Here is a 23,650-nt window from a genome sequence, read left to right on the forward strand (position 1 = left end):
ACGCAGGGTTTTACCCTGGTCCATGCTGAGGGCAAAGCCACTTTCCAGCCTTAGTGCTGGCCGGGCAGGGCACACAGCACGATCCTCCTCCATGCCCAAAGCAACCACAGCCCGTAAGCCCAGAATGAGCTGCACCATGCATCCCAGAGGCTGTGCCCAACCAGAGTCTCCAGAACCTTGGCTAGGGTGTGACTGGTGGGAGGGACCTCCACACAGCCTGTTGTCCCCAACCCCACACTGGGTTGCATGGTGTCCCCTCAAATCTGTCCTCTGGGAACCTCAGAATAAAACTTTATTTGGGGAGAGGGTCTTTGCAGATATTAGTTGAGATGAGGCAGTGCTGGGAGTAGGGTGAGCCCTGAATCCAATGACCAGTATCCTTATTAGAGACACACACAGAGGACTCCAAAGGAAGGTGAAGGCAGATGGGAGCCATGTGTCCACAAACCAAGGAACCCCAGAAGCTGGGAGAGCATGGAACACACCCCCTCCACAGCCTCAGAAGCAATCAGTTCTGCCCACACCCCCAGAAGCCCCCAAACAGGACACTCAAGGCTGATTGTTCAATATGGCTTTATTTTTTGATCGTCCAGCTGCATCCTGCAACCAGCCTGAGCTCTGAACAGTCAGTGGTCCTGACCATCCGCTCTGGGGAGGGAGGACACTGGCTGGGCAACCCCAGATGGTGCAACCATTGCTGTCACATGCGGGGAAGGATGAGCACCCCCCCGCCCCGCCCTGTGGTATTAGCCCCCAGAGGTTGCTGGCCATTCGGTGAATGGTCTCTGGAGAGAGTTGATCCACCAGAAAGGGTGGAGAAGGGGGAACAAGGCCCCCATGCTGACCTCTCCCTAGGCCTGGCTTGGCCAACATCTGGAGCCTGGAAGACTAGAAGTCAGAACAGATGTGCCCAGGAGGGAACCATAATGGAAGGCTGGAGGTGGAGGCAGAGACAAAGCCCACAGGGGAGCCCAGTCTCTCCTGCTGGTGGGCTTTGGGGAGGGGCAGCAACAGCCTGGGTGGGGGGAGGGAGGGCCAGTCCTCCTGCCCCTTTAAGCTGCTTCGACCTCCCTGGAGTGCCTGAATCCCCTCCTGCCCTGACCCTCCCCTTAGCACTTACACTTGGTTGATTATATTGCTCATGAATAGGTACACCTGCACCTCCCTGAGGCCCACCCAGTACTGGACGTGTTTTTCCCACCCGAGAAGCTCAAGCCCCATTAGGCACCTGGTTTGTGGAGTGAGGGCTCAGTCAAGGCTCCCAGGGAGCCCACACCTTCCCCCCTCTAGATCCCACAGTTGCATCTTCAACAAACATTCTCCCTTGACCCCTCACCTCTAAAAGGGTCAGTGCTCGCCCAGGACACATCCTCCTCTTCACAGATGAGAAAACAGGCCCAGGGAGATGGGCTAAGAAGTGTGTTCGCAGCGGGGCCAGGGGGTCTCCAGCCCAGGGCCTCTCCTCTGGGGACTCCTCTAGGACTGCCTCTGGTCTTGGGCCCTCCACAGGCACCCAGCTCCCCCTTGAGAGTTAGGAGTTGGGAGTCCAGGAGCCGACAGAGAAAACAGCCTAGGGGAGATGCTGGCGCTCCCCAGGGTGCAGCAAGAGGGAGCAGAGGCTAGAGAGGCTCCAGTGAGGGGGAACAATGCAGGGGCTAGACAGAGGTAGCAGAATGGGGGTGACTGCCAGGTCTTCAGGATACCCACTGTCCAACAGGGGTTCAGGGGAGACACGTCCCTCAGCCCTAGCCTGGGGAAGAGCTACAACCTAGGGACCCAGGGCTGGTGCTCTCTTCAGACAAACAGGAAGAGAGTATCTGAGTCACTGAGGGGGCTGGAGACAGTGTGAAGGACAGATGCAGAGCCAGTGCCAGCCATGGTCAGTGTCACAAGCAGAAGTGACCCCAAGGCTGTGCCGGGTAAGTTTCCTTTCGTTGCACGGCATAGCGCCCTGTGGACTACACTGCTGTCTCCAGGGCCAGGGGCTCAGCCATGGCTTACTCCCAAGTCAGTGGCCTGGCCCCAGAACTCCACCAAATGTTCCTCCAAGGGAGTTTAAAGGACAAAAAAGAGAAAGAATCCCCCAAACCCTCAAGAGCAACACAGTAAAGCTCTGTAATTAGGGGTTTCGGTGAGCCCTTGCAGGCCGAAGACGGTGAGGGTGGCAGGCGGGGCCTGTGGTGCTGGCTGGGCCACGTCACTGTGTCTTGGCCTTCAGGAGTAGTCTCTGAACTGTTCTGTACAGGAGGTCGAAGTGCTGGGGGCAGTGGGAGGGCACGAGGAAGGTCATGAGTGAGGCCAGGGATAAACCCCATCAAGGAAGGCCCAGGGACCTATGTAGCCACCCGTTTCTAGGCAGGACAGGGGCAAGAACTTGCCTGGCCGGGCCAACCCTGTGTGCTCACCTGGACTGCTGTGTAGGCCATGCCTAGGTAGGCGCCAATGCCAACTGCCAGGAGCAGGTCGAAAATAGCTGGTTTGACCCTGGAGGGCGGGGAGCCAGGGGTCAGGGGAGGGTGTAGGACTTGCCATTCCCTGGCTGTCCTGTGGACCAGTCCCCTGGATGGCAACCCAGGGGAACTCGGGCTCCTGGTCCAGAGCAGCTCACCTGTAAGCATTCATCACCTGCTTCAGCTGGTCGTAGAAGACAAACTCGGGGTCCCTGGGAGAGAGTGTGTTCTCAGTGGATTCACCTCGACAGCTGGGCCAGGTCCAGTGGCCCCCAGACACCAGACCACCCAGAGGTCCCACCAGCCCAGGATCAAGGCAGGGAGCACCCCATGTGTGTGTCTCCTTGAGGCTGCCATTGCCCTTTATTCTAAAGTACTATCTTTACTATTTCTTTTTTGGAGTTAAAATATACTCTTGAAAAACGAAATATGATGCCTGATCTGTGGTGGTGCAATACATAAAGCGTCGACCTGGAATGCTGAGGTCGCTCGTTCAAAACCCTGGGCTTGCCTGGTCAAGGCACACATGAGAAGCAACTACAAAGAGTTGATGCTTCTCACTCCTCCCCCAACCCCACCCCACGTTTCTCTCTCTCTTTCCTCTCTCTAAGATCAATAAAAAAGAAAAATCTTAAAAAAAAAAAAATGATGACTATAGAAACTTTCCTGGTCTAGAAAGCATTTCTACAGAGGGTGGGTGACCAGGGCTTGGGATTCAAAGGCCCTGGCTCCATGGCTGTGGATCCACTTTGAGCCTCACTTTCTCCTGTCTAAGCGCTCTGTCTCCCAGGAGTACCATGAGTCGGGAGGAAAGTGGAGGCCAGCAAGGTAATGAACAGTCTGGGGAACATCTCCTGCCCATGGACACACACCGAGAGTGGCCCGTCAGCCCAACTGAGGAGTTGGGAGTCCTAAGCAGATAAAAGACAAAACCTAAGGGGCCTGCAGTAGGGAGGAGCACCCCAGAGGCTGACAGGGACCTGGGTACAAGCCACCTGATGCACAGAGCACGACAGGACCAGAGGGTTGATGGAGGTATAGGGGTGCCAGATAAAACAAAGGACATCAGTTCTCTGTGGATTCAGATAAATGAGGAATAGGCTTTTAGTATATCCCAAACATTACATGGGATATACTTATACTAACAACTTGTTTATCTGAAGCTCAAATTTAAATGGCACCCTGTACTTCATATTTATTGTTTTATTTTTCATCCAATATTTTATTTGCTCAATCTGGCACGAGGGGAGGTGTAGAAGATTCTAGAAAAGCATGCTCACTGGGCAGCTCCACTTCTCCCGAGCCTGTGACAGGGTGGGGGCTGTCTGCGCCTCACCGTTTGTCAGCCTTGATGTGGTGCTGCTTCACCTCCTTCAGGTAGCGGCTCAGGTAGTGCTCCAGTGTGTTGAGGAACGTGCCATCTTTGTCCACCAACTGGGCAGCCCGGGGCTGGTTGGTGAGCCAGTCCATCACCGAGTCCAGCTGTTCCTGCTGGATCTGCTGTGAGGGACGTGGTCATGGTCATGGGACCCCTGTCTACCACTAGCCCCAGGACTGCTGCCCACCTGGCCCAATGGTTACCATCTGCTCTGTGAAGACAGGCATGTCTGGGGGGGTCCCCTGCAAAGAGAGGAAGGGACAGGCCCTCAGTCCAGACCCTCCTGGTACTCTGGGATGGAGGGCTTGAGGCCACGGTGGGGAGTGGGGGGGAGGGCGGGGATGTCTCACCTTCTCGGTCAGGTTGTAGATGACTCGAGTCAGGGCCTCTGCAATGAGCCTCGTGTTGCGGGTCAGGGTTTTAGAATCAACCCGGGACCTTCAAGGGCAAATTTGAAAAATATCTATATATATTTGGAATCCGCACCATTTATAATCACCAAAAGCAAGAACAATCACATATCTAATGAAAATAAAAATAAGAAAAGTCGCAGCCTCCTTGGGCAGGGCGGGCACCTCTCCATACCTAAGATTCCAATTTTTTTTTTTTAAGAAAGAGGAACGAAGAGAGTGAGACAGACTCCCCACAAGCGCCCCAACTGGGATCCACCTGGCAGCCCCCGTCTGGGGCTAATGCTCGAATCAACTGAGCTACCTTCAGAGCCTGAGGCCAGTGTTTGAACCAATCGAGTCACTGGCTGTGAGAGGGGAAAAGATAAAGAAGGGGAGAGGGAGGGGAAGAGAAGCAGATGGTCACTTCTCATGTGTGCCCTGACCGGGGACTAAACCCAGGACTTCCGCACGCCAGGCCAATGCTCTATCCACTGACTAAACTGGCAGGGTCCAGATTCCACTTTAAAATGAAGGGCTCTGGCTGGGGAGCTCCAATGATAAGAGCATAGTCCCAACATGCTGAGGTTGCGGATTTGGTCCCCAGTCAGGGCACAGACAAGAATCAACCAATGATGGCATGAATGAGTAGATTAGAACATCAAATCAATGTTTCTTTCTCCGTCTCTCTCCCTTTCTTTCTAAGAATCAATACATTTTTTTAAAAAAACACCTTTTTTTTCTTTCTTTCCAGTGAGAGAGAGAGAGAGGAAGAGAGGTGAAAAGAATCAACTCATAGTTGTGGCAATTTAGCTGTTCACTGCTTCTCGTATGTGCCTTGACCCGGAATGGGGCTCCAGCTGAGCCAGAAGTCCCTTGCTCAAGCCCATGACCTTGGGCTCAAGCCAGTGACCTTGAGATCGCATCAATGATCCCATGCTCAAGTTGGATGAGCCTGTGCTCCAGCCACTGACCTCAGGGTTTTGAACCTGGGACTTCAGTGTCCCAGGTCAATGCTCTATCCACTGGGCCACTGGTCAGGCAAAAAACTATTTTTAAAAAAAGGGGGACTCTGCCCTCCTAGAAAGGCTACCCAGCATCCTCAGAGCTATTTGCAGGTGTAGAGAAGCAGGCCTGGCTCCTTGTGTCTGCCTGAAATGACTAGACCCCTCTGAGCCTCAGTTTCCTCAACTGGAACATGGGATAGAGGTGATCAGGGCAACTGCCTCAATTGGTTGTTGAGGGTAGAGTCAATGTTAACACCCAGTAGTAGGGTAAAATGGCCCCCCAAATTCACACCCACCCAAACATGGGAACATAGCCTGATTTGGAAGTAGAATCTATGCAGATGTGGTTAGGATAAAGTCACACTAAAGTAGGGTGGCCCTACATTCAATACCTGGTATCCTTATAGGAGAGAAATCTGTGACAACAGAGACAGACTGGGGTGATGCAGACACAAGCCAAGGGACACCAAGGATTGGCAACACGGACCCGAAAAGAAGAGCTTTGGAGGCAAAATGTCACTGATCCAAGGGGGTGAGATGCTGGGACCTTCCTCAGAGGGGTCAGAGAAGGGGAAGGGGAGGAGGTCTGGCACATCCTCTGGGCTCTGTTCCTCTTTCCCTCCAACTCTTCTTTGCGCTCAGCTTTTTCTGCCTGTGAACGCCCTTCTCCTGACTCATGTCTCTTGGTTTCAGTGCCACGTCTTCCAAGAAGCCCTTCAGCGCCAGCACCAGCTGATTCTCCCGCTGGGCCTGTTCTCTCTCTCTGGGTCTTGCTTGTCATCAGTCTACAGGACCACCTTCTCATCCCTTCAGCTGACATATGTCCAGGAGCTAGGCTGTTGCTAATGAGACAGCACAGGCAGACTGTCCCAGGCTCAGGGTCTGGCAGCCACCACCACCACCATAAAGTCCTAGCCCCAATAAGGGCTGTCATGCCAGCAAGGGGAACTAAGGGGATGTGAGAGATGAAATCCAGAGGTACTGTGTCACACAGACAGAAAGTGAGAAGGGGGTGCATGAGGAGGGCTCCCAAGGAGGTATGGGGGCCCAGAGAGACAGGGCACAGCTCTCAAGGCCACAGCACAGCCATGCATAGGCCTAGGGGCAGAAGCCACAGGGTGAACTCCGGTGCTTAGGGTCCAAAGGTCACGCACAGGAGGTGGGGGTGGAGGAAGGTCACACGCTTTGTCCTCTCCCTCCCCAGCACCCCCTTGCTGAGTTAGCACCCTCCTATTTCTTGAGCTGCCACACCAGTGCCAGTCCCTCCCCTAGCACCCACATGGTGTTTATTCCCTCCAGGTACCCAGATCTACCGCCAGCACCCCACTCTGGAAGAAACACTTCTGTCTGTAGGATCCCGCTGGCAGAGAGAGAGCTGAGTCAAGGGGGAGGCCTTGGGGCCGCACTCACCGCACGTCCATAATGCTGCTGCGCTGGCCATCACGGTGGCTCTCCAGGTGGGACAGCGTGAAGGCAGGCAGCCTGCGGATGGCAAAGCGCTCGTGCTCCCAGGCCAGGATGTCCTCCGCCAGGTTGATCTTCTTGTGCACCATCGAGAAGCGCACCTCTGGGAACTGGTGAGCGGCCACCTGTGTGGGGTGACGCAATCAGGGAGTCCACTCACACCCCACCAATTCTGTGAAGGGACCCCTCATACCAATCTCATTGCACAAATGTTTACACAGGGCCCTGAGAGCTGAGAGGACCCCATGGCCCTCCCTCAGCCTCCCGCCCTCAGAAACGAAGAGAAACCCACCTGCCTCCCAGAAACCCCCTGAGGCTCACACAAGGCCCCAGTGTTTGCAGAATGTGCGGTTGACGCCTGGGCAATGGTGAACACTAGCTAATGAGGGATACAGGGCAGATATCCCAGCCTGGTCTCCGAGTCCCTTGTGACAGGCTGCCACCCTTCTCGGAGCTTCATAAGGCTTGTCTGTGAAATGGGCATGTGCCTGGCACTGGGTCAAGCTAGTAGCTGGTACCTGGAAGGCTCCCTTGCCCCTGGGGCACCTACCATCTCCAACTCCCGCAGGAAGGCATGCTGCAGTGTCCCTTCCCTGGGTGGCTTGGACACATGTAAGTGGAGGCTGTCCCCCCGGCCCAAGGTGTCCAGGCAGAGGACGAAAGCCACATTGTCCTGGAGCAGGCTGGAATCTGTGGGAGCAGTAGGAGATGACCAAGGGTGGGAAACCAGGGACCCCTGATCCCATGTCTTGAGCCAGCTGGGGGTCACTAACCTGTGTGGTCTAGATTGTCTTCTAACCAGCGCTTGGTCCCCTGATAGTTAAACTTGCCCCCTCCAGAGGCAAAGAACAAGAGATTATACCTGATGGGGAGAGTGGAGGTGTCAGTTTTGACAGGTGAGTGTCCACAAAGAGGAGGTAGTCTCCCCCAAGTACAAAATCCTCACCAGCCCTTAGGGTAGGGTCTCCCCATTGCCCACTGCTAACAGGACCGGGTCGTCCCTGTGTGGGGGCCGTCCTTGGCACTGTGGTGAAATAAACCACATCCCTGGATCTCACCCACTTGATGTCAGGAGCATGCCCAGTTGTGACCACCACAGAGGTCTCCAGACATGGTCCAGTGTCCCCTAGTGCAGTCACCCCTAGGTGAGAACTGAGTTCCAGAGGCTTCACCAAGCTCTCAAAACCAGGAATCAACCTGGTTTCAAACAACCAGGAAACAGCCCCAGAAAGATCAACAACAGTGAAAGGAATTCAGTGCTGCTTTTTCCTGAAGCGGGACTGAAACTGGGGCTCTCACACAGGACGACAGTGGGCCCCCCTTGTCTTCTACCTCACCCGTCCTACCAGGGCCCAGCAGTCCTTACAGGATAGAAGACACAGACAGAGGACCATGTGAGGACGGAGGCAGAGATTGCAGTTACACAGCCACAGGCAAGGTCTTCTGAGGGCTATCTGTAACTCCTAGAAGGAGTTACATACAGGAGAAGGACCCTGCCCCAGAGCCATAGTGAGGAACATGGCCCTATGACACTGATCTTGGCCTTCTGGCCTCCAAAACTAGGAATATAAATGTCTGTTTCAGCTACCCTGCATGTGGCGCTTGGTGACAACAGGTCTAGGAGACTGATACTCTCACTGAGCCCCTTTCTGACCCAGGGCAGCATGGTGTGTGAACAAACCAAGGATGACCCGGCCCAGTGCCCACAGTGTCGACAAGGAAACTAGTTTAAGTGACTATTTTTTAAGTGTTTCTATTACTTACAGCTGAAAGCATCCCCAACGCTTGCCAGGACTAACAGCAGCCGGGCCTTCTGGGCAGGATTCCAGGGGGTAAATGTGGGAGGGGCCTGGCCCATGATAGCCCTCAATACACAGACACTGTTATTCCTGGGGTTGGAACTGCATCTGGACCACAAGGCTCACATGTAATCAGTGTGACCCTGTCAGCCTGTGGCCCCCCTGGCCCTCGGCCCCTTCTGCCTGGCCATCACTTACGCGGCGTGAGTGCGCTTGTAGGTGTACAGCCTGGAGAAGAGGCGAGCAAGCTCCAGCAGCACAGAGATGCCACTCCCGTTGGAGTTCGCGCCATGTGACAGCCACTGTGGGTAGAGAAGACAGGTCCAGGAGTCACCCCCCAACCACAGGCCACACACAACACCTCGTTACTGCCCTCTCACAGCATCTGGGCCTACTCTGCCCGCCTCCAATCTTGTCCTCAGTCCACACTTAGAGCACACCTGGGATAGCTGTCCTCCTCTGCTTAGAATCCTAGTCTGACAGCACCTTGATGTCCACAGGGATGAGCCTCTGGACAGGGATGAGCCAAAGGCTCTTCTGAGTTTCCTTGCTCTGAGCTGTGCCGGGCAGGTAGCTCTGCCACCAAGGCAGCCTTCACCCAGCACCAGTTTTACACCTGGACCCTCCCATCCTTCACTGTTGGCGGAGTCAGCACGGGTTCCCTTCAGCCTTCCGAGCCTTCAAGGCTGCCCCCCCAACCCATCTGGGTTCTACACCGAGAACAGTGCTCCCAATGGGGCAATGATGATTTCTAGGGAAAGAAAAAATCTTGGATTCCATAATTGCTTGGGACCCTCCCAAGGTCACAATCCATACACCGACATACAGTGTATTGATAGCATGAAAATTCATGGGGAAGGGGCAACGTGACACTCAGTAAGAGAAGCCAGACACCAAAGGCCACAATGTGTGATTTCATTTATGTGACATATCCAGATTGCTAATGAAAATGGGGCTTCTTTTGGGGATGATGGGAACGTTCTGGAATTAGATAGTGTTGATGGTTATACAATTGTGTGACCATATTAAAAACCACTTAGCCTGACAGGTGGTGGCACAGTGAATAAAATCTCAATCTGGAATGCTGAGGTTGCTGGGCCCCAAGGTCACTGGCTCTGACCACAGGTGTTTCGGCACAGGGTCACTAGCTTGAGCAATGGACCTGCCACACAATCCCAAAGCTTCCCAGCATGAGTTCAAAGGTCAGTGGCATGAAAAGCCCAGGGTTGCTGGCTTGAGCAAGGGGACACTGGCTTGGCCCTGGTGAAGGCACATATGAGAAATAATCAATGTACAACTAGTGAAAGCAACTATAAGTTGATGCTTCTCACTCTCTTGCCCCCTTCCTATCTCTCACTCTCTCAAAAATAAAAAAATTAGCCTGACCAGGTAGTAGCGCAGTGGACAGGGAATCAGCCTGGGACGCTAAGGACCCAGGTTTGAAACCCTGAGGTTGCCAGCTTGAGCATGGGATCACAGACATGACCCCATGGTCACTGATTGAGCCCAAGGTCACTGGTTTGAGCCTAAAGTTGCTGGCTCGAGCAATGGGTCACAAGCTCAGCTAGAGCCCCCTGGTCAAGGCACATATGAGAAGCAATCAATGAACAACTAAGTTGTCACAATGATGAGCTGATGTTTCTCATCTCTTTCCCTTTCTGTCTGCTATCTCTTTCTCACCTAAAAAAATTTTTTAATTAAAAAAATTAAAACCACTAAATTTTATGCTTTACAAGGGTGAATTTTTACATTATGGGAATTACATCTGTTCAAAGACAGTGAGAAATTAGAACAAAAATGTCTAAAAAGGAATAATGAACAAGTTGAGAAGCGTTGTTCTCAGCTGACTGTTCAGTGCCTGTCCCTGGCCCCAGCTGGTCTAGGTGCTCTCAAAGATAGCGCTGGCTTTCCAGGCAGTGTGGCCTCTGGAACAGCCGTTGGTTTGTGGCATAGCCAGGAGCTCACACCAGGCTGCAGGGCCACCACAATCAGCACCTGTTTGGTTCAGCTGGTTGTCCTTTCAAAGTAAGGCTTTCTTGACAAAGGAAGCAGGTTCACACTCTGGCATAAGCCCGAGCTTGCTGTGCTGGAGGCTGGGAGGGCACGGCCCCAGGGATACCTGCAACCTGGGGCAGGCTAAGTGCACCTCAGACTTCTGTCCTCGGAGGGGCCAGCCTGCAAGGCGGGCCCTCAGTGGTTTCTGCAACTGGACTCTGGGGGCTCATGCCACCCTCACTGACAGGGGGTTCCCTGGCCCCAAATTGCTATTCCCCTGGAGTCTAGGATCTCAGATGTGCCAGGAAGAAGGCCTGCATGATGAGCCCCTAGTGAGAACTCTGGGCACTGGGTCTCTAAGTCCCCTGGGAATGGGACCTCACATAATTGTTAGATCTCATTTTGGGAGAATTAAGTGAGTCCTGTGGGCTCCACCAACAGAGGACTCTGGTCCCCACCCTGATATGCCCTATGCACCTTTTTCCTCAGCGTATCCTGCTCTGTTCTGTCTCTGCACAAACCACAGCCATGAGGACAATCATCTGCTGAGTCCTGAGACCCTTCTGTTGAATCATCAACCAAGGGTCTTGGAGACCCCCACATCCTGGCTCTCTCCCTGGCCTGGCACCCTATCTGTAATGGGAGCCTGGCCAGGAGACCTGCCCTGGCTTAGCCTCTGTCCCAGCTTCACAATGACACCCACCCTGCACGGTCCTCATGGGGAGCTGAGGTGATAGCTAAAGGGCCCTCGGAATGGGTGCTGCTCTTCTGAGCGCAGCTGCTGTCCACAGACAGCTGCTTCTGCCCGAGTGGGCCGAGCAGTGTGGGAGGAGAGGCCCACCTCCCCTCCTCCAAGGCAAGCAGATACGTACAGGGGCCACTCCAAAGGCATCATAGTGAGCCACAATGACGATGGTGGGAAGGTCCTCTCCACCCAGCCCCGTCAGCCGCCCCTGTGGAGAGACAGTCTTTGAAGGGAAAGCCGGCTGGGGTCCTGACCCCACCCAGGCTGCCCCCATCCGGCAGGAGTGGGGTGGAGGGAATATTTTTAGCTTTGCTGGCTCTATGGTCTGTCATGACTAGTCAGTCGTGGGTGATATGTGAATAAATGGGCGTGGCCAGGTGCCAATAAAATTTTATTTATAGTAATAGGCTGAGGGCTGGACTTGGCTGAGGGCCGCAGTTTGCTGATCACAGCTCTAGCTATAGGAATCTGCTCGCTCTTCTTACAGTGAGCTCACCCTCCAAAGGCTGAACTCCAAGCCACTGATCTGGAGGGCACAGACTCTGCCGACAAGGAGAAACGGTGTCATCGGGAATGGAGCCTTAAGAGCTCTGTGCTCCGTGAGGTCCAGGTCCCAGCACTGGGTGGGGACAGTGGGAGGGAGGCCGAGCACCCCCACTTCCTCCCTGCCTCCTGTTTACTAAGTGAATAACAAAGATGGCAGCGGACTCACGGCAGCAGTTATTTCCAGAACCAAAAGTCATGGCAGCCAGACAGGCAGGTTGGAACAGTGGTCCCCATGGTAAGAAGGGTCTACCAGATGCTCAGTGGCTCTATGTGCTGTGACTCCCTTGGGAAACCAGACCAACTGCAGGTGAACCTAACCTCTGAAAGTCTGATAACAAGGACTCTGGCCAGTGTAGGTTTTCCTGCCCAAATCACTATCATCTCTTATGCAATTAAAAAAACCAGACATTCATTTGATTATTGTATCCATTGCTCAGAGGCCACAGTGACCTCCCCTCACCCTGAATCAGCCTGTCCAACCCTGTGGGTGCCCTGACTCCTCCACCCAGAATCCCAGTCCTCTCCTCACTGCCACTTTGCTCAGCTCCAAGCCTCTCAGCCCAGACATCCTTGAGTGCCCCTCTGAAAATGGAGGAGAAATTCAAGGGAGGGAAGATACCACATTCACTGCTGCCTCCTGCATACAAATTTTACTCAAAAATTACTCATAGAAAAGCATGGGATTCTCAGTTGGCTTTGTGTGTTTAACAGCCCTGAGGGCAGACTCACTTAGTCCTGGAGGAATAACGGTGGCTGACAATGTGGCTGTACCCAACTTCTACCAGACTCCACACAGTGACATGGGGGGGGGCGGGCTAAGCAGACTCGCACCATCTGGGTTAAGCCCCTGGGGATCTGGGCCCAGAGATGCCCCGTGAACCCCATGTCTCAGTTTTGGAGCAGCCTCCCGTGGTCTCCTCTTCAAATGGGCTGTGGTCTAGCGCCCCAGTTCCAGCCACCTGTGATCATCCACCAAGGCCCACAAGGGGTCATTGCCAAGGTTCCGACGAATCCACAAGCAACAGAATAGCAGCCATCCCCTCCAGCAGCTCACTTGTGACCACCGACAACTACTACTGGTGCCACCTGGATTCTACTTCCAGCAATAGTTCCTGTAGAGGGGCGAGTACCCTGGGGAAGCCATCCCCCACGACCCTGGTCTCTCCAAGGTGAACCCAGGTCACTGGTGGGCGAGCTTCTTTTTCGGGAAGTCTACTCTCCTGTTCATGACCACAGTATCCGAGTCCCCAGAGCACTCGGAATCTCCCCAGGTCTCCAGCAGCACGATCACCTGTGACCTGGCTCAGGAAGCCACAAGGAAGCAGCCTGACAGTCAGCATGGCAAAGCCAGCAGTGAGCCCCATCCCGAGTGGCCACCACCAGCCACCAGACTTCCAGAGGCACTAGACTCATTTGAGCCCCTTCCCTCACCCCTCCTGCTCTACCACCTTCCCCCGCCTTACCCCACCCCACTGACTAGGCAGACTGCAGCCAGTAGAAGGAGTTGGGGTTTTTTCTATCAAAACAGCAAAATACTAAAAAGGAAGTTGAGAGAGCCCCGTTCTTTCCTCTATGTGAGCCTTTCTGACACCCCATAACCGTATGCTTTGTACTAAGTGGAAAATAACAAGCAGTCAGAAAAAATAATAAAAAGCAGCAGTAGCAGCCCCATTAATACTGAGGGCAGTGTCTGGCCCAAGAAGAGGGCTGAGAAGACTAGCATGCTCAGGTACAAGTGAGTACTATGGCCTACTGGGCACTGGGCACAAGGGTAGGCTCTGAGAACGTGACAATGGTCTCAGCACAGCAACAGGGCTGGCACTCACCTCCACACTCGTGATGAGCCAGTCACTCACAGCCTTGCTCTGGACCCCACTGGTGACCATCTGGAAGCCATTGGCAGTGGCAGTGTGGAGCAGAACTAGGGACAGAGCAGGGAGGGATCAGCTGAGGGTTCCCCAACCAGTGCTGCCAGCATCCTCATCCCAACACCCTGGACCCTAATGCAGAACTGACCATACGAACTAGAATGCAAGGTGATGACCGGACATGGGAAAGAGCCTGGGTGTCCAAGATAAGAGCTGGTGAGCCTGACCAGTGGTGGTGCAGTGGATAAAGCATTGACCTGGGATGCTGAGGTCCCAGATTTGAAACCCCAAAGCCGCCAGTTGAGCATGGGATCAACATGATCCCATAGTCGCTGGCTTGAAGCACAAGGTCGCTGGTTTAAGCAAGGGGTCACTGGCTTGGCTAGAGCCCCCTACCCCCAATCAAGGCATGTATGAGAAGCAATCAATGAATAACTTAACTGCTGATGCAACTATGAGTTGATGCTTCTCATCTCTCTCCCTTCTTCTCTCTCTTGCAAAAAAAAAAAAAAAAGATGGTGAAACAGTCACCCTGACTCCAGGCAAGCAGGAGGGTTCTCACTCTGCAGGAGCCTTAGGCATCCATTCCAAAGTTACAGAGGTTCGTGCACTCTGACCCAGCCTCCCAAGGACCAGCTCAGCATCCACAAGACAGTCACTTTAGAGGTGACCCAGAAACAGGAGTCTCCCATTGGGTGGCCCACGATCCACTAACCCAGCCCCAAAGGCCAAAACAGCCTGAGTTCCCAACAGTTTGTAACCTGCTTGTGACCAGACATGAGGCAGTGCTCACCCACCTTGCTCAGTGTGAACAAATGAACCACTGTGGACACTACTTTTTCACTTCAGGTTAAAAACACCCATGAGTATGCCAAGTCTTAAGTCTGCTTCTGTTCTTTACACTTTTCTTTTTTTTATTTCTAGTGAGAGGGGAGGCAGAGAGACAGACTACCACATACACCCCAACCAGGATCCACCGGCAAGCCCACTAGGGGGCAATGTTCTGTCCATCTGGGGCATTGCTCCGTGGCTCAGCAACTGAGGTCTTCTAAGCACCTGAGGCAGAGGCCATGGAGCTATCCTCAGCACCCAGGGCCAACTCACTCTAATCGAGCCATGGTAGCAGGAGAGGAGAAAGTGAGAGAAAGGTGACGGGGGGGGGGGGGGGGGGGGGAGAAGCAGGAAGCAGGTGGGCGCTTCTCCTGTGTGCCCCGACTGGGAATTGAACCTGGGACATCCACACACTAACGTTCTACCACTGAGTCAACCGGCCAGGGCCTCTTTACACATTTAAAAATATAATTTTAATGAGTATGTAAGATATTATCACTGGAGGAAACTGGGAGAAAAGTGCCACCAGGAACTGTAATATTTCTTCTTTTAAGTCTTAACATATCCCAAAACAAATGTTATTTCTAAGAAAGCAGTTGTAACCAATATTTGATGGTATATTCTGGTTTTTTTTCTACTTAACAATATAAAATAAGTATTTTCCCATTATGCTAAAATTCTATCTTGATGTCATTTTTTAGTGGCTGCATAATATTCCACTAAATAACTGATTCCTCCTCTCTTTTGCTCTAACTGGAAATTCAGGTCTTACAGAAAATTCACTCTTCTGCTGCCACAATGCAGATGGACATTGTTAAGACTTTAACCTAGACCAGGGGTTGACAGATTTTTTCTAAAAAGAGCTAGATGCAATATTTTCTGCTAGGTTCTGCCAGTCATTCAGCTGTACTGCTGTAGCGGGAAAGCCACCACAGACAATACATAAATGATTGGACACAGCCGAGTGACAATAAAACGTGACTTACACGAACAGGCAGTTGGGGCTGTAGTTTACCAACCCCAGATCTAGCTACATATTTAGCTAACCATCTGGCCAGGAGGATTGAACCTTTTGTCCATAGCTTAAACACATATTGCTAAACTGTTTTCCCAAGGAACTGCGCTAAGTCTCCCAGCGTGGACAAGCCCACCTGCCTTGTCCACTCCTGTCAGCTCTGAATACTTTCTTGTTACACTTGCCATCTCAATAGGTGGGAACAGAGCGCCAGGGGGGTCCCTTTCAGCAGCAGTTTTCTTAGTTTATTGCCTCACCCCCAACAGTAACCCACGCATGCTCCCAGTTCACCAAGCATTCCCAATCCATGCAGTAGGAGGAAGGTTTTCTTCTCTCCCTGATCATGCTGCAGCCCCACCCTGATGCATTCAGCACGTAGAACAGATAGATTAGACCAAATAGATGCCACGTTTTTCATAAACATACAGAAGACAGAAAACACCTCTCTCCAACCTCCAAATTAGTGACTCTCAAACTTCTGTTTGTAAAAATCAGCGGTGGGGTGAGGGGTGGTGATAAAATGCAGAGTTCTGGCTCGTAGCCCTGAGACTGACGTGGCAGGTCTGGTCACCTGCACTGTTAAATATGTGTGATGTGTGAAGGGTCTCAGAAGTGGCAAAGCGTGACCCCGGCCGTCAACCGGGAAGGCTCCCCATGAACCAGCTCTGCTCCTACAGCTCCCAACACACCTTCGGCGGCAGAGGCAGAGCCCTGGGAGGCGGATGCGGCCTGAGTCTGCTCGTAGATGGAGAGCAGGGCCTCATCTTCCACAGCAAAGTACACGGGAACAATGGTCTCCATGGCCAGCATCTCAGGCTCAATCTCCATGAATTGCTGGGGAAAAGACACACATTTAGGTGACTTGTGGCCTGGTGGGGGACCAATGTCTGTCCCAGGAGAGCAGGCAGGCCATGTCCTAAAAGAATGCCTCCTCCTCTGAGGCTAGAATTGCTCTAGAGAAGAGGAAGGGGCAGGAGGATGACGGGGGAGTGTGACAAAGAGGAATGGGTGAGGTGTGGTGATGCCCTGGGGCCCCTAGCAGGAAGTAGGCTGAGCAAACAGGCATTGGAGCCAGCCAGACTGGGGTTAGGTCTAGTGTTACTGTGGGCCAGTTCTGCCCTCACTGACCCTCACATCCTCAGCTGTAAGTGGGAAATGGGTGCTGGCTCCCCAAGCTGATGGTAGGGACCCACAGGGACAGTGGGCATGAACTGCCTGCTCAGCACTCAGCTGGCTGTCAGGAAGCATGGGCACCCCCACTGCCCCACCCCCCTTCTCATCTGCACAAGCATCTTTACTACTAAATCTTGGGGGATCCTATCAGACCCTGTTCATTCAAAGCTGATCTCTGCATTGCTGACATAGGGGCTAGATCAGCTAGATCACTTTCTGTGGGGCTGTCCTGGGCACTGTGGGGTGCTAAGCAGCATCCCAAACTCCACCCACTTAATGTCAAGAGCACCCCCAGTTGTGATGACCACAGATGTCCCCAGACACCACCCAGTGTCCCTGAAGAGTCACTTTGGGGTACAGGGGCCAATGATGAAGGGGAACAGGCACCATTCACTTTCTTAAGTGCAAAGACTCCAGGAAGTGAAATGACTCGCCATGGAGCTGAATCCAAACCCAGTGTTCCTTTTTCCACAGAAGCTTGAATGCTGGCCTGTACAAAAGGTGGAGGGCTGCGGGCTTACCCGGATGACGTCCTGGGGCACAGCGGCCATGGCCCGTGGCAGGATGATGACCACAGCACCAGCTGACTGCCGCAGAGCCTTCTGGTACTGCTCATAGGAGAAGTCTAGCAGCCGCATAAGCACACAGCGGCGGCTAAGCACATCAGCATCAATGGTGCGCGCCTCCGTGTTGAGCACTGCATTTCGTGTGCCTGTAGGAGGGAGATGAGAAGGGACACTTCCTCAGTAGGGTCCAAGACCTTTGCCCACAGAACACAGGTTCAGAAATCTCTAGAGCCCCACCAGCCCTTCTGCTCACACCCCCAACATGTGTCCACCATGGCCAGCATCCCATTGACCACGAATGCAGAGCCCACCTGAACCCTGGAAAGTTGCGAGGTCTTTTGAGAACCAAATGAAAGCTGAGACCCTCCCCCTACACAAATCCACAGGCCCGCATTCCAAAGCTCCCAGAACGCTGGGACAAACCCAAATCCCAGGCCCTGAGCCCAGTGGCCTTGTCCTGCCCTCTGGCATCCTCCATGCCAGGGCTTTAATGTTGCCTTCATCACTTCCTTGGGGCCTCAGTACCACCTAGAATGTCTATGGCTACTTATCCCTCTAATTAAACTGGGGCTTTGCTGTCAGAAACCTCGTTCACTGCAGGGTAAAACTAGTACTGACAGCCGCTCCTGGCCCACCCAGTTCTTGATGAACACCTGCCAGAGCATATGAACTAACCCTAACTTGCCCCAGGGACCCTCAGAAAGCTCCACACTGCAGTGGCCATTAGGGTTGGGTCATTCTCTATCTTGGGCACTGTGGGGGGGCTGAGTAGCATCCCTGGTCCCCACTTTCTCAATGCCAGGAGTACCCCCAATTGTGACAACCACAGATGTCCATAGACATCACCAAGTATCCCCTGATGGCAGAGTCACCCCAGGTAGAAACTTATTGCTGCTCTATACCCAAGTGCCATCCTCCATCCTCTCCTAAGAACATGAGAAAGACCCAGAGATGGAGGGATGGACAGAGGGAGGGAAAGAGAGGTTGAGTCCCAGCCTGAAGCCCAGCCCCTCACAAACTTCCTCCAGGCAACTGAGTCCCCCCACCCCACCCCCACCTGACCAAAGTGGTGGGTCAGGACCAGGATGTCACAGAGCTTTTCTAAGGCCCAGCAGGGTCTCCTGGGGTATACAGCACGCAACCACCGCCACCTGTGAGTTCTTCTTGAGAAAGGCATCCCAAAGGAGCCCTGTGATGTTATACACAGGACTGTGAAGTGGGCAATAATGTCTACGTGTCTCCCACAGGTACATGGAACACAGTGATGGGCCCTTGGAGGCCAAATGTTTCAATGGACTGATGGGTAAGGGGGCTCAGGCAGCAGCCCCCCCCCCCTCAGGGCCACTTGCCATACTGCTGGCAAGCTTCCAGAAATTCTGATTCTTGTGTCAAATCACCCCAACTGCAAAGGCAAGCCAGAAGTCCAGCACATTTCACCTGCTGCAGGCTGACACAGGCTGAAGCAAGCAAGCAAACCCTAACCACATGAGGGCTGGATGGAGTCCTCAGGAACTCCAATTTGAGAGCCAGGCAGTGAGCACAGAGAACACAGAGGAGAGAGATCTGGCTTCCCCATGGGAGCCAGTCCTTAAGCCATCCTAGTGGTGGAAGCTCAGGAAGGTGCCACACATGTACTCATAGACGCAGACCTATGGTAGGCTCCACCAAGCCTCAGGCTCAGGGCCAGGGCCTAGGTCCCTGCCTCTGCTTTCCAGGAACGAGCTCTCCGGGGAAGTGAGCAGACAGCAGAAGGCCTGCTTCCAATGGAGTGCCCTGAGGAGATGGTGGGAAGAGGAGGCCTGCAGGACACAGAAGGGAAAGCGTCCCTGGTGGAAATAGGGTCATCTCTGGGCTGGGTACACCCTGCCTTCACCCCCAATTCTCCAGGAAACCTTTCTTTGCCTTAGGCAGGGGGAAAGGAGCAAAGACCTTCAGAATGTCCTTGAAGGTCTTGGAATGCTGGAAGGCCCTTCCTCCATGTCCCACCTGTTCCAGGCCCTCAGCTTCCCAAGGGCCCACAGCCTCCCAGGGGTGGCTCAAATGTCACCTCAGAGGTGGGGATGTGGAGGGCAGCCTGTGTAGCCTACTGTGTTCATCTTCTCACTGGGCCTGGTGCTCCTGCAGGGCAGGAGTCCGGACCCTGATTTCCAGGAAGAAGCCAAGCCAGAGAAGGAAGGAGGGGGATAAGACCAAAGCCAGGGACTGGGCTCCAGACTCTGGGAGCCCCATGTGAAGTTGGCACAGCCTCTCACACCCCTACTCTAGACCAGCAGAGGTCATGCTTGATGGATGGCACTGGACACCTGGACAGAAGTCACCGGTTCCCACAATGGGCCCAGATCTGAGCAGAGCTTGCACACTTTTCTATTGAGGGCCAAAGAATCAGTCTTCTTGCCTGACTGGGCACCACTGGCTCTGTCATGACTACTCAGCTCTGCTGTCAGACACGTCAACCAGTAGGTGTTGTTGTGCGCCCGCCCATAAAACTTTACTTACAACAATGGCTGAAGGGCCAATCCCAGATGAAGAAGCCCTGACAAGTGTGCCCAGCTTGGACGCTAAACCACCCCCCACCACTTTCTAGGACCTTGTTTAGCCTAGGATGTTGACTGAGATGAGCATGAATGAGCTGCCAACCACAGTGCACAAGTACGCGGTGGCAAGCACTGTTAATGCAGCAGTTACCTCAGGAAGGCCAGAGTCCACCTGGTAGTGGGGTGAGACCACACCTATGGCCGTGTACCTGGCATCTCCCTGGCACCATTCACAGTGCAGCATGAAGAACACACGCCTTTCCTTCCTGGGCAGCTGCCCAGCCCCGTTTCTCAACAGGAGAGAACAGGAAGTTGGGAAACGAGAGACCCAGAGCTGGGATTGCACCAGAGGTGGGGAGCCTGGAGTGTGCGCTCTAGGAGAGGGTGTGAAAGACACTGAGGAGACTACAATCGGCAGTGACCTAGCAGACCGGCTCTCAGAGGCACTGCCAGCAGGGTGAGACCTGGGACTTCTGGCCACACCGGGTCTTTCTAATGCTAGAGAACAAATAACCTCAGACCTCTGCGGGACCTCCCCTCCAACAACCAACTCCCCTACACAGCACCAACTATCCATCCCGCAAGCTTCTCTCCAGGCAGCAATAGTCCACCTGACATCTGCACCAGGGACATCACTTGGTGTGACCAGCATTGGGGTGTGGACATGCAAGCCCCGCTCACGGGGCCTCGTCTAGTTCCTCAAGCCAGGCCTCTGTCTCCTTGCTCTGCAGACAAGAAATAGTTGGCTAAGAAGGTGGAAGCCCCACTAGGCTCCCTCCAATCACCTCTGGAACCTACAGTCTATAAATGTTCCATGTAGGGCAGGCAGTGTCTGGGTTTCTCACTAGGAGCAACAAAGACAGGGGGCCAGAAAGGACAGCATTTAAGGGGAGACGCCAAGTCAGAAAAAAGAATGGAAAGGAATCCCAGGATCAGAAGCAAAGGTTGCAGAGAAGGAAAAGAAAGGAAAAGGAAAAGGAAAAGAAAGTTGAGGGAAAGAAGAGGCCAGGGAGAGAAGGTTCCCAAGGATCTGCAATGGAGAGAGATGGAGAGTATGGCTCTGCACTCAGAAAGACGGTGGCACCTGTGTGCTCCACAAATTCAGCCAGCATTTCCTAAGTGGGTTTGGAGGGAAGACAGGAGGCCACATTAGGTGCTAGCAGGACAGTTTTGAGGGGGTTAAAGGGGACCCAGGGCACCCAGGCTGCTAGATTACAGCTGTCCACAGGGCCAGAGAGAGAATCTGGGTGTGTTGGGAGGGGAAGAACAGGAGGCTCTTAGGAAGGATCCTGAATGTGAGTCCGTGAGTTGGGACAGAATGACAGAGGTGAGGGGATGGAACTGAGACTCAGGATGTAGAGAAACTGGTTATATAGAGTTTTGATATCTAGGCCTTCTGGACTATAGATTCCTCTAGGAAACCAACAAAAACTCTAGACCAGCATGGCAGCCACCGTCACATGTGACTATCTGATTTTATTACAATTGAATAATGCTACAAGTTCCCCCCTTCTGTTGCATGAGTCACATCTCAAGCACCTAGTGTCCACCTATGGCTGGTGGCTCCCGTATCAGCAAAAGTACAGACCCTATCAATAGTCACAGCATGTTCCACTGCACAGTGGTCAAGACCCTTCCTCCAGGAAAATGTCAACACACAGAAATGTGCCCACACATTAGGGTTCTGGCTTCCCACGTCAATCCCTCCAGAGCCTGAGGGTTCAGAATCACCACTGTACCCCAAGTTTCTCCCCTCAGTACTGGAGCTGGACTGTTTTCTGTGTGGGGCTGACCTAGGCTCTGTGAGGTGATGAGTAGTATCCCTGGCTACCACCCACTCAAAGCCAGAGCACCCCCAGAATGATAATCCCAAAGTCATCATCCAACGACCCCTAGGTTGACAACCACTGCTCTGAACAGAAACAACATTAACTTTGTGCAGAGAAAAGAGCTGAGAGGAAGAAGTCTGGACACGTGCCGAGCCTAAGGCTCTCCAAAGGACTGGCGCGGGGGGGGGGGGGGGGTGTCCACTGGTCTCAGGTTGGGCACGAGGTGGTCTAAAAGGACAAGAAAGAAAGTCTAAGAGAACTGAGGCAGAGCCATCAGAGATGAGGGGACAAGGAGAACTGGAGATGGAGGATCCTTTATGAGGAAATTAGGCTTTGACTTGAGGGGACTTAAGGTACCAGGCTAGAAGAGAAACCAGAGGCCAGAAGGTTCTGGAACAGATACAGCTATATAGCTGGGAGAACACAAGGGAATTTAGGATGACTGAGGCACTGAAGTCAGAACCATCACAGGCAGGTAGAAGCACGAGTGGGGAGCAAGGAGCTGCGCCAGATCCAGGCCCAGGGGTCAAAAGAAATAGAGAAATCCTGAGGAGGGGGAGCAAAGTGGGGTTCCAGGAAGCTGGGGGTAAGGAAGGTGAGCTGAGGCGGGAAAGCACCAAAGGAGAGGACAAGGCATGGAGTCCAAGGGAACCTCAGGAATCTAAAGATGGGGGGGGGTTATGCTGGGGAGTGGAGATGCGGAAAAGTCTGCCCAGGGAATTCTGAGGGATCTGCCTCATAAGCTGGGATCAGGGAGAGCTGAGAACCTGAAGAGAGATGGGTCCAATGTAGGGCCAGGCTTTTGTTTGTGATGTGGGCTTGGGAACCCAAGAGGAGCAGACTGTGGCCACTACCCAGTGGCTGTGGAGAGTGGGGCTTCAGTGGGACACCAAGTTGGGCAGCTGGCCTGGCAGACCCTCATCAGGGAGGCTCACCTCCAGTCAACCAGGCCAGGCCAGAGGCTGAAGCTCTGGGCACAAAGCATGACCAAGTGAGGACGGGCACCAGGGTGTTGTCCCGGGGAAAAGGACCTGGGCAATGAGACTCTGGCCCAGCTGGGAATTGGAGAGGGAACCCAGGGGCCCAGGAGCAGGGGGAGAGTGGCCTGAGAGTTGGAGCGACAGGTTCTGGGGCATGTAGTCCTTGTTAGGGACAGGGGGATGTGGGAATGAGTGCGGGAGTTCCTGGGGCACTGGGCGGAGAGCGGTGGGCCTAGAAGAGGTCCAGACACCAGGGATCTAACTTGCCTGGGACTGGGTAAGGATCTGGCGGCTGGACTCCAGGTAGATAGGCTGAAGTGGCAGGTTTCAGGGTCACTACTAGGGTAAGGGGAGCAGAGCCCAGGCTAAGGGAAGGAGGCATCTCGGCTCGGGGAGGCAGGGCCCGGGGGAGGCTGGGAGTAGGCCGACTGGGCCAGGGGTCGAGTTGGGGGGGGGGGGGGTGAGAGGCGTGGGGGGGGGGCGCAAATGCAGAGGGAAGCGGGGACCCGGGGAAAGCCCAGAAGGGAGGCCACGCACCATAGGGCTGCCCCTGCAGGTCGTATTGCTGCATGCGGTAGACAGTGAACTCGTGAGCCGCATCGGCGGCGGGCAGCGGCGGCGCCACCAGCAGCAACACGGCGGGCAGGAAGACGATAAAGCCGAGCGGCAGGCACGATGCCTTCAGCATGTTCTCCAGCACCTCGCCCGCTTCCTCCAGCATCCTGGCCGGCAGGGGAGCCGCGCAGGGCGGCAGCAGGAACGGGACGGCGGCGGCGGCGACAGCTCCCGCAAACTCACCTCAGCATGGGTAGCCGCTGGGGTCCTGCGGACGCTGCGCCGGACAGCCTGCTCCTGCCCCGGGGTCCTACGGGCACTGCTGCGGACCGCCCATAGACCGCACTGCCTCCTGGGAAATGTAGTTCTCGCGCCGCACGCGGAACCATCTGGGAGTTGTAGGCCCATTCGTTTATTCCCCACTGCAACCCGTAATGGGCTGTTTGGCTTAAGCTGCTAGAGTTTCACTTAAACGCCAAGTTAGAAAGTATGGAGACTTAAAATATAACTATTTGCAGTGTAACTT

General features: G+C 53.9%; 1 protein-coding gene and 1 pseudogene across 4 annotated transcripts; one reads left to right on the plus strand and one right to left on the minus strand.

Annotated features, from left to right (window-relative positions):
* Positions 1 to 556: 556 nt before the first annotated feature.
* On the minus strand, positions 557 to 23,476 carry NCLN (nicalin). Of its 4 annotated transcripts, none has more exons than XM_066276649.1 (15): positions 23,368 to 23,476; positions 17,182 to 17,372; positions 16,177 to 16,321; positions 13,600 to 13,694; positions 11,355 to 11,435; positions 8,686 to 8,789; positions 7,462 to 7,550; positions 7,239 to 7,378; positions 6,635 to 6,813; positions 4,179 to 4,266; positions 4,032 to 4,070; positions 3,787 to 3,950; positions 2,609 to 2,662; positions 2,406 to 2,484; positions 557 to 2,257 (listed from the first exon to the last, which is right to left on the minus strand). In XM_066276649.1, exons 2-15 carry the CDS (start codon positions 17,296 to 17,298, stop codon positions 2,198 to 2,200), a joined length of 1,434 nt encoding a protein of 477 aa, XP_066132746.1. In that variant the 5' UTR covers positions 17,299 to 17,372; positions 23,368 to 23,476; the 3' UTR covers positions 557 to 2,197. The 4 variants fall into 4 exon arrangements, with proteins under 4 accessions (XP_066132746.1, XP_066132732.1, XP_066132724.1 ...); XM_066276635.1 differs by having other exon boundaries at positions 3,787 to 3,947; positions 23,107 to 23,427; XM_066276627.1 differs by having other exon boundaries at positions 23,107 to 23,426.
* Positions 11,981 to 13,180, plus strand: LOC136321030 (pancreatic progenitor cell differentiation and proliferation factor-like; annotated as a pseudogene).
* Positions 23,477 to 23,650: the final 174 nt, after the last annotated feature.

Source organism: Saccopteryx bilineata, chromosome 1 (genome assembly GCF_036850765.1).
Source record: "Saccopteryx bilineata isolate mSacBil1 chromosome 1, mSacBil1_pri_phased_curated, whole genome shotgun sequence".
In the NCBI taxonomy this organism is placed as follows: domain Eukaryota; kingdom Metazoa; phylum Chordata; class Mammalia; order Chiroptera; family Emballonuridae; genus Saccopteryx; species Saccopteryx bilineata.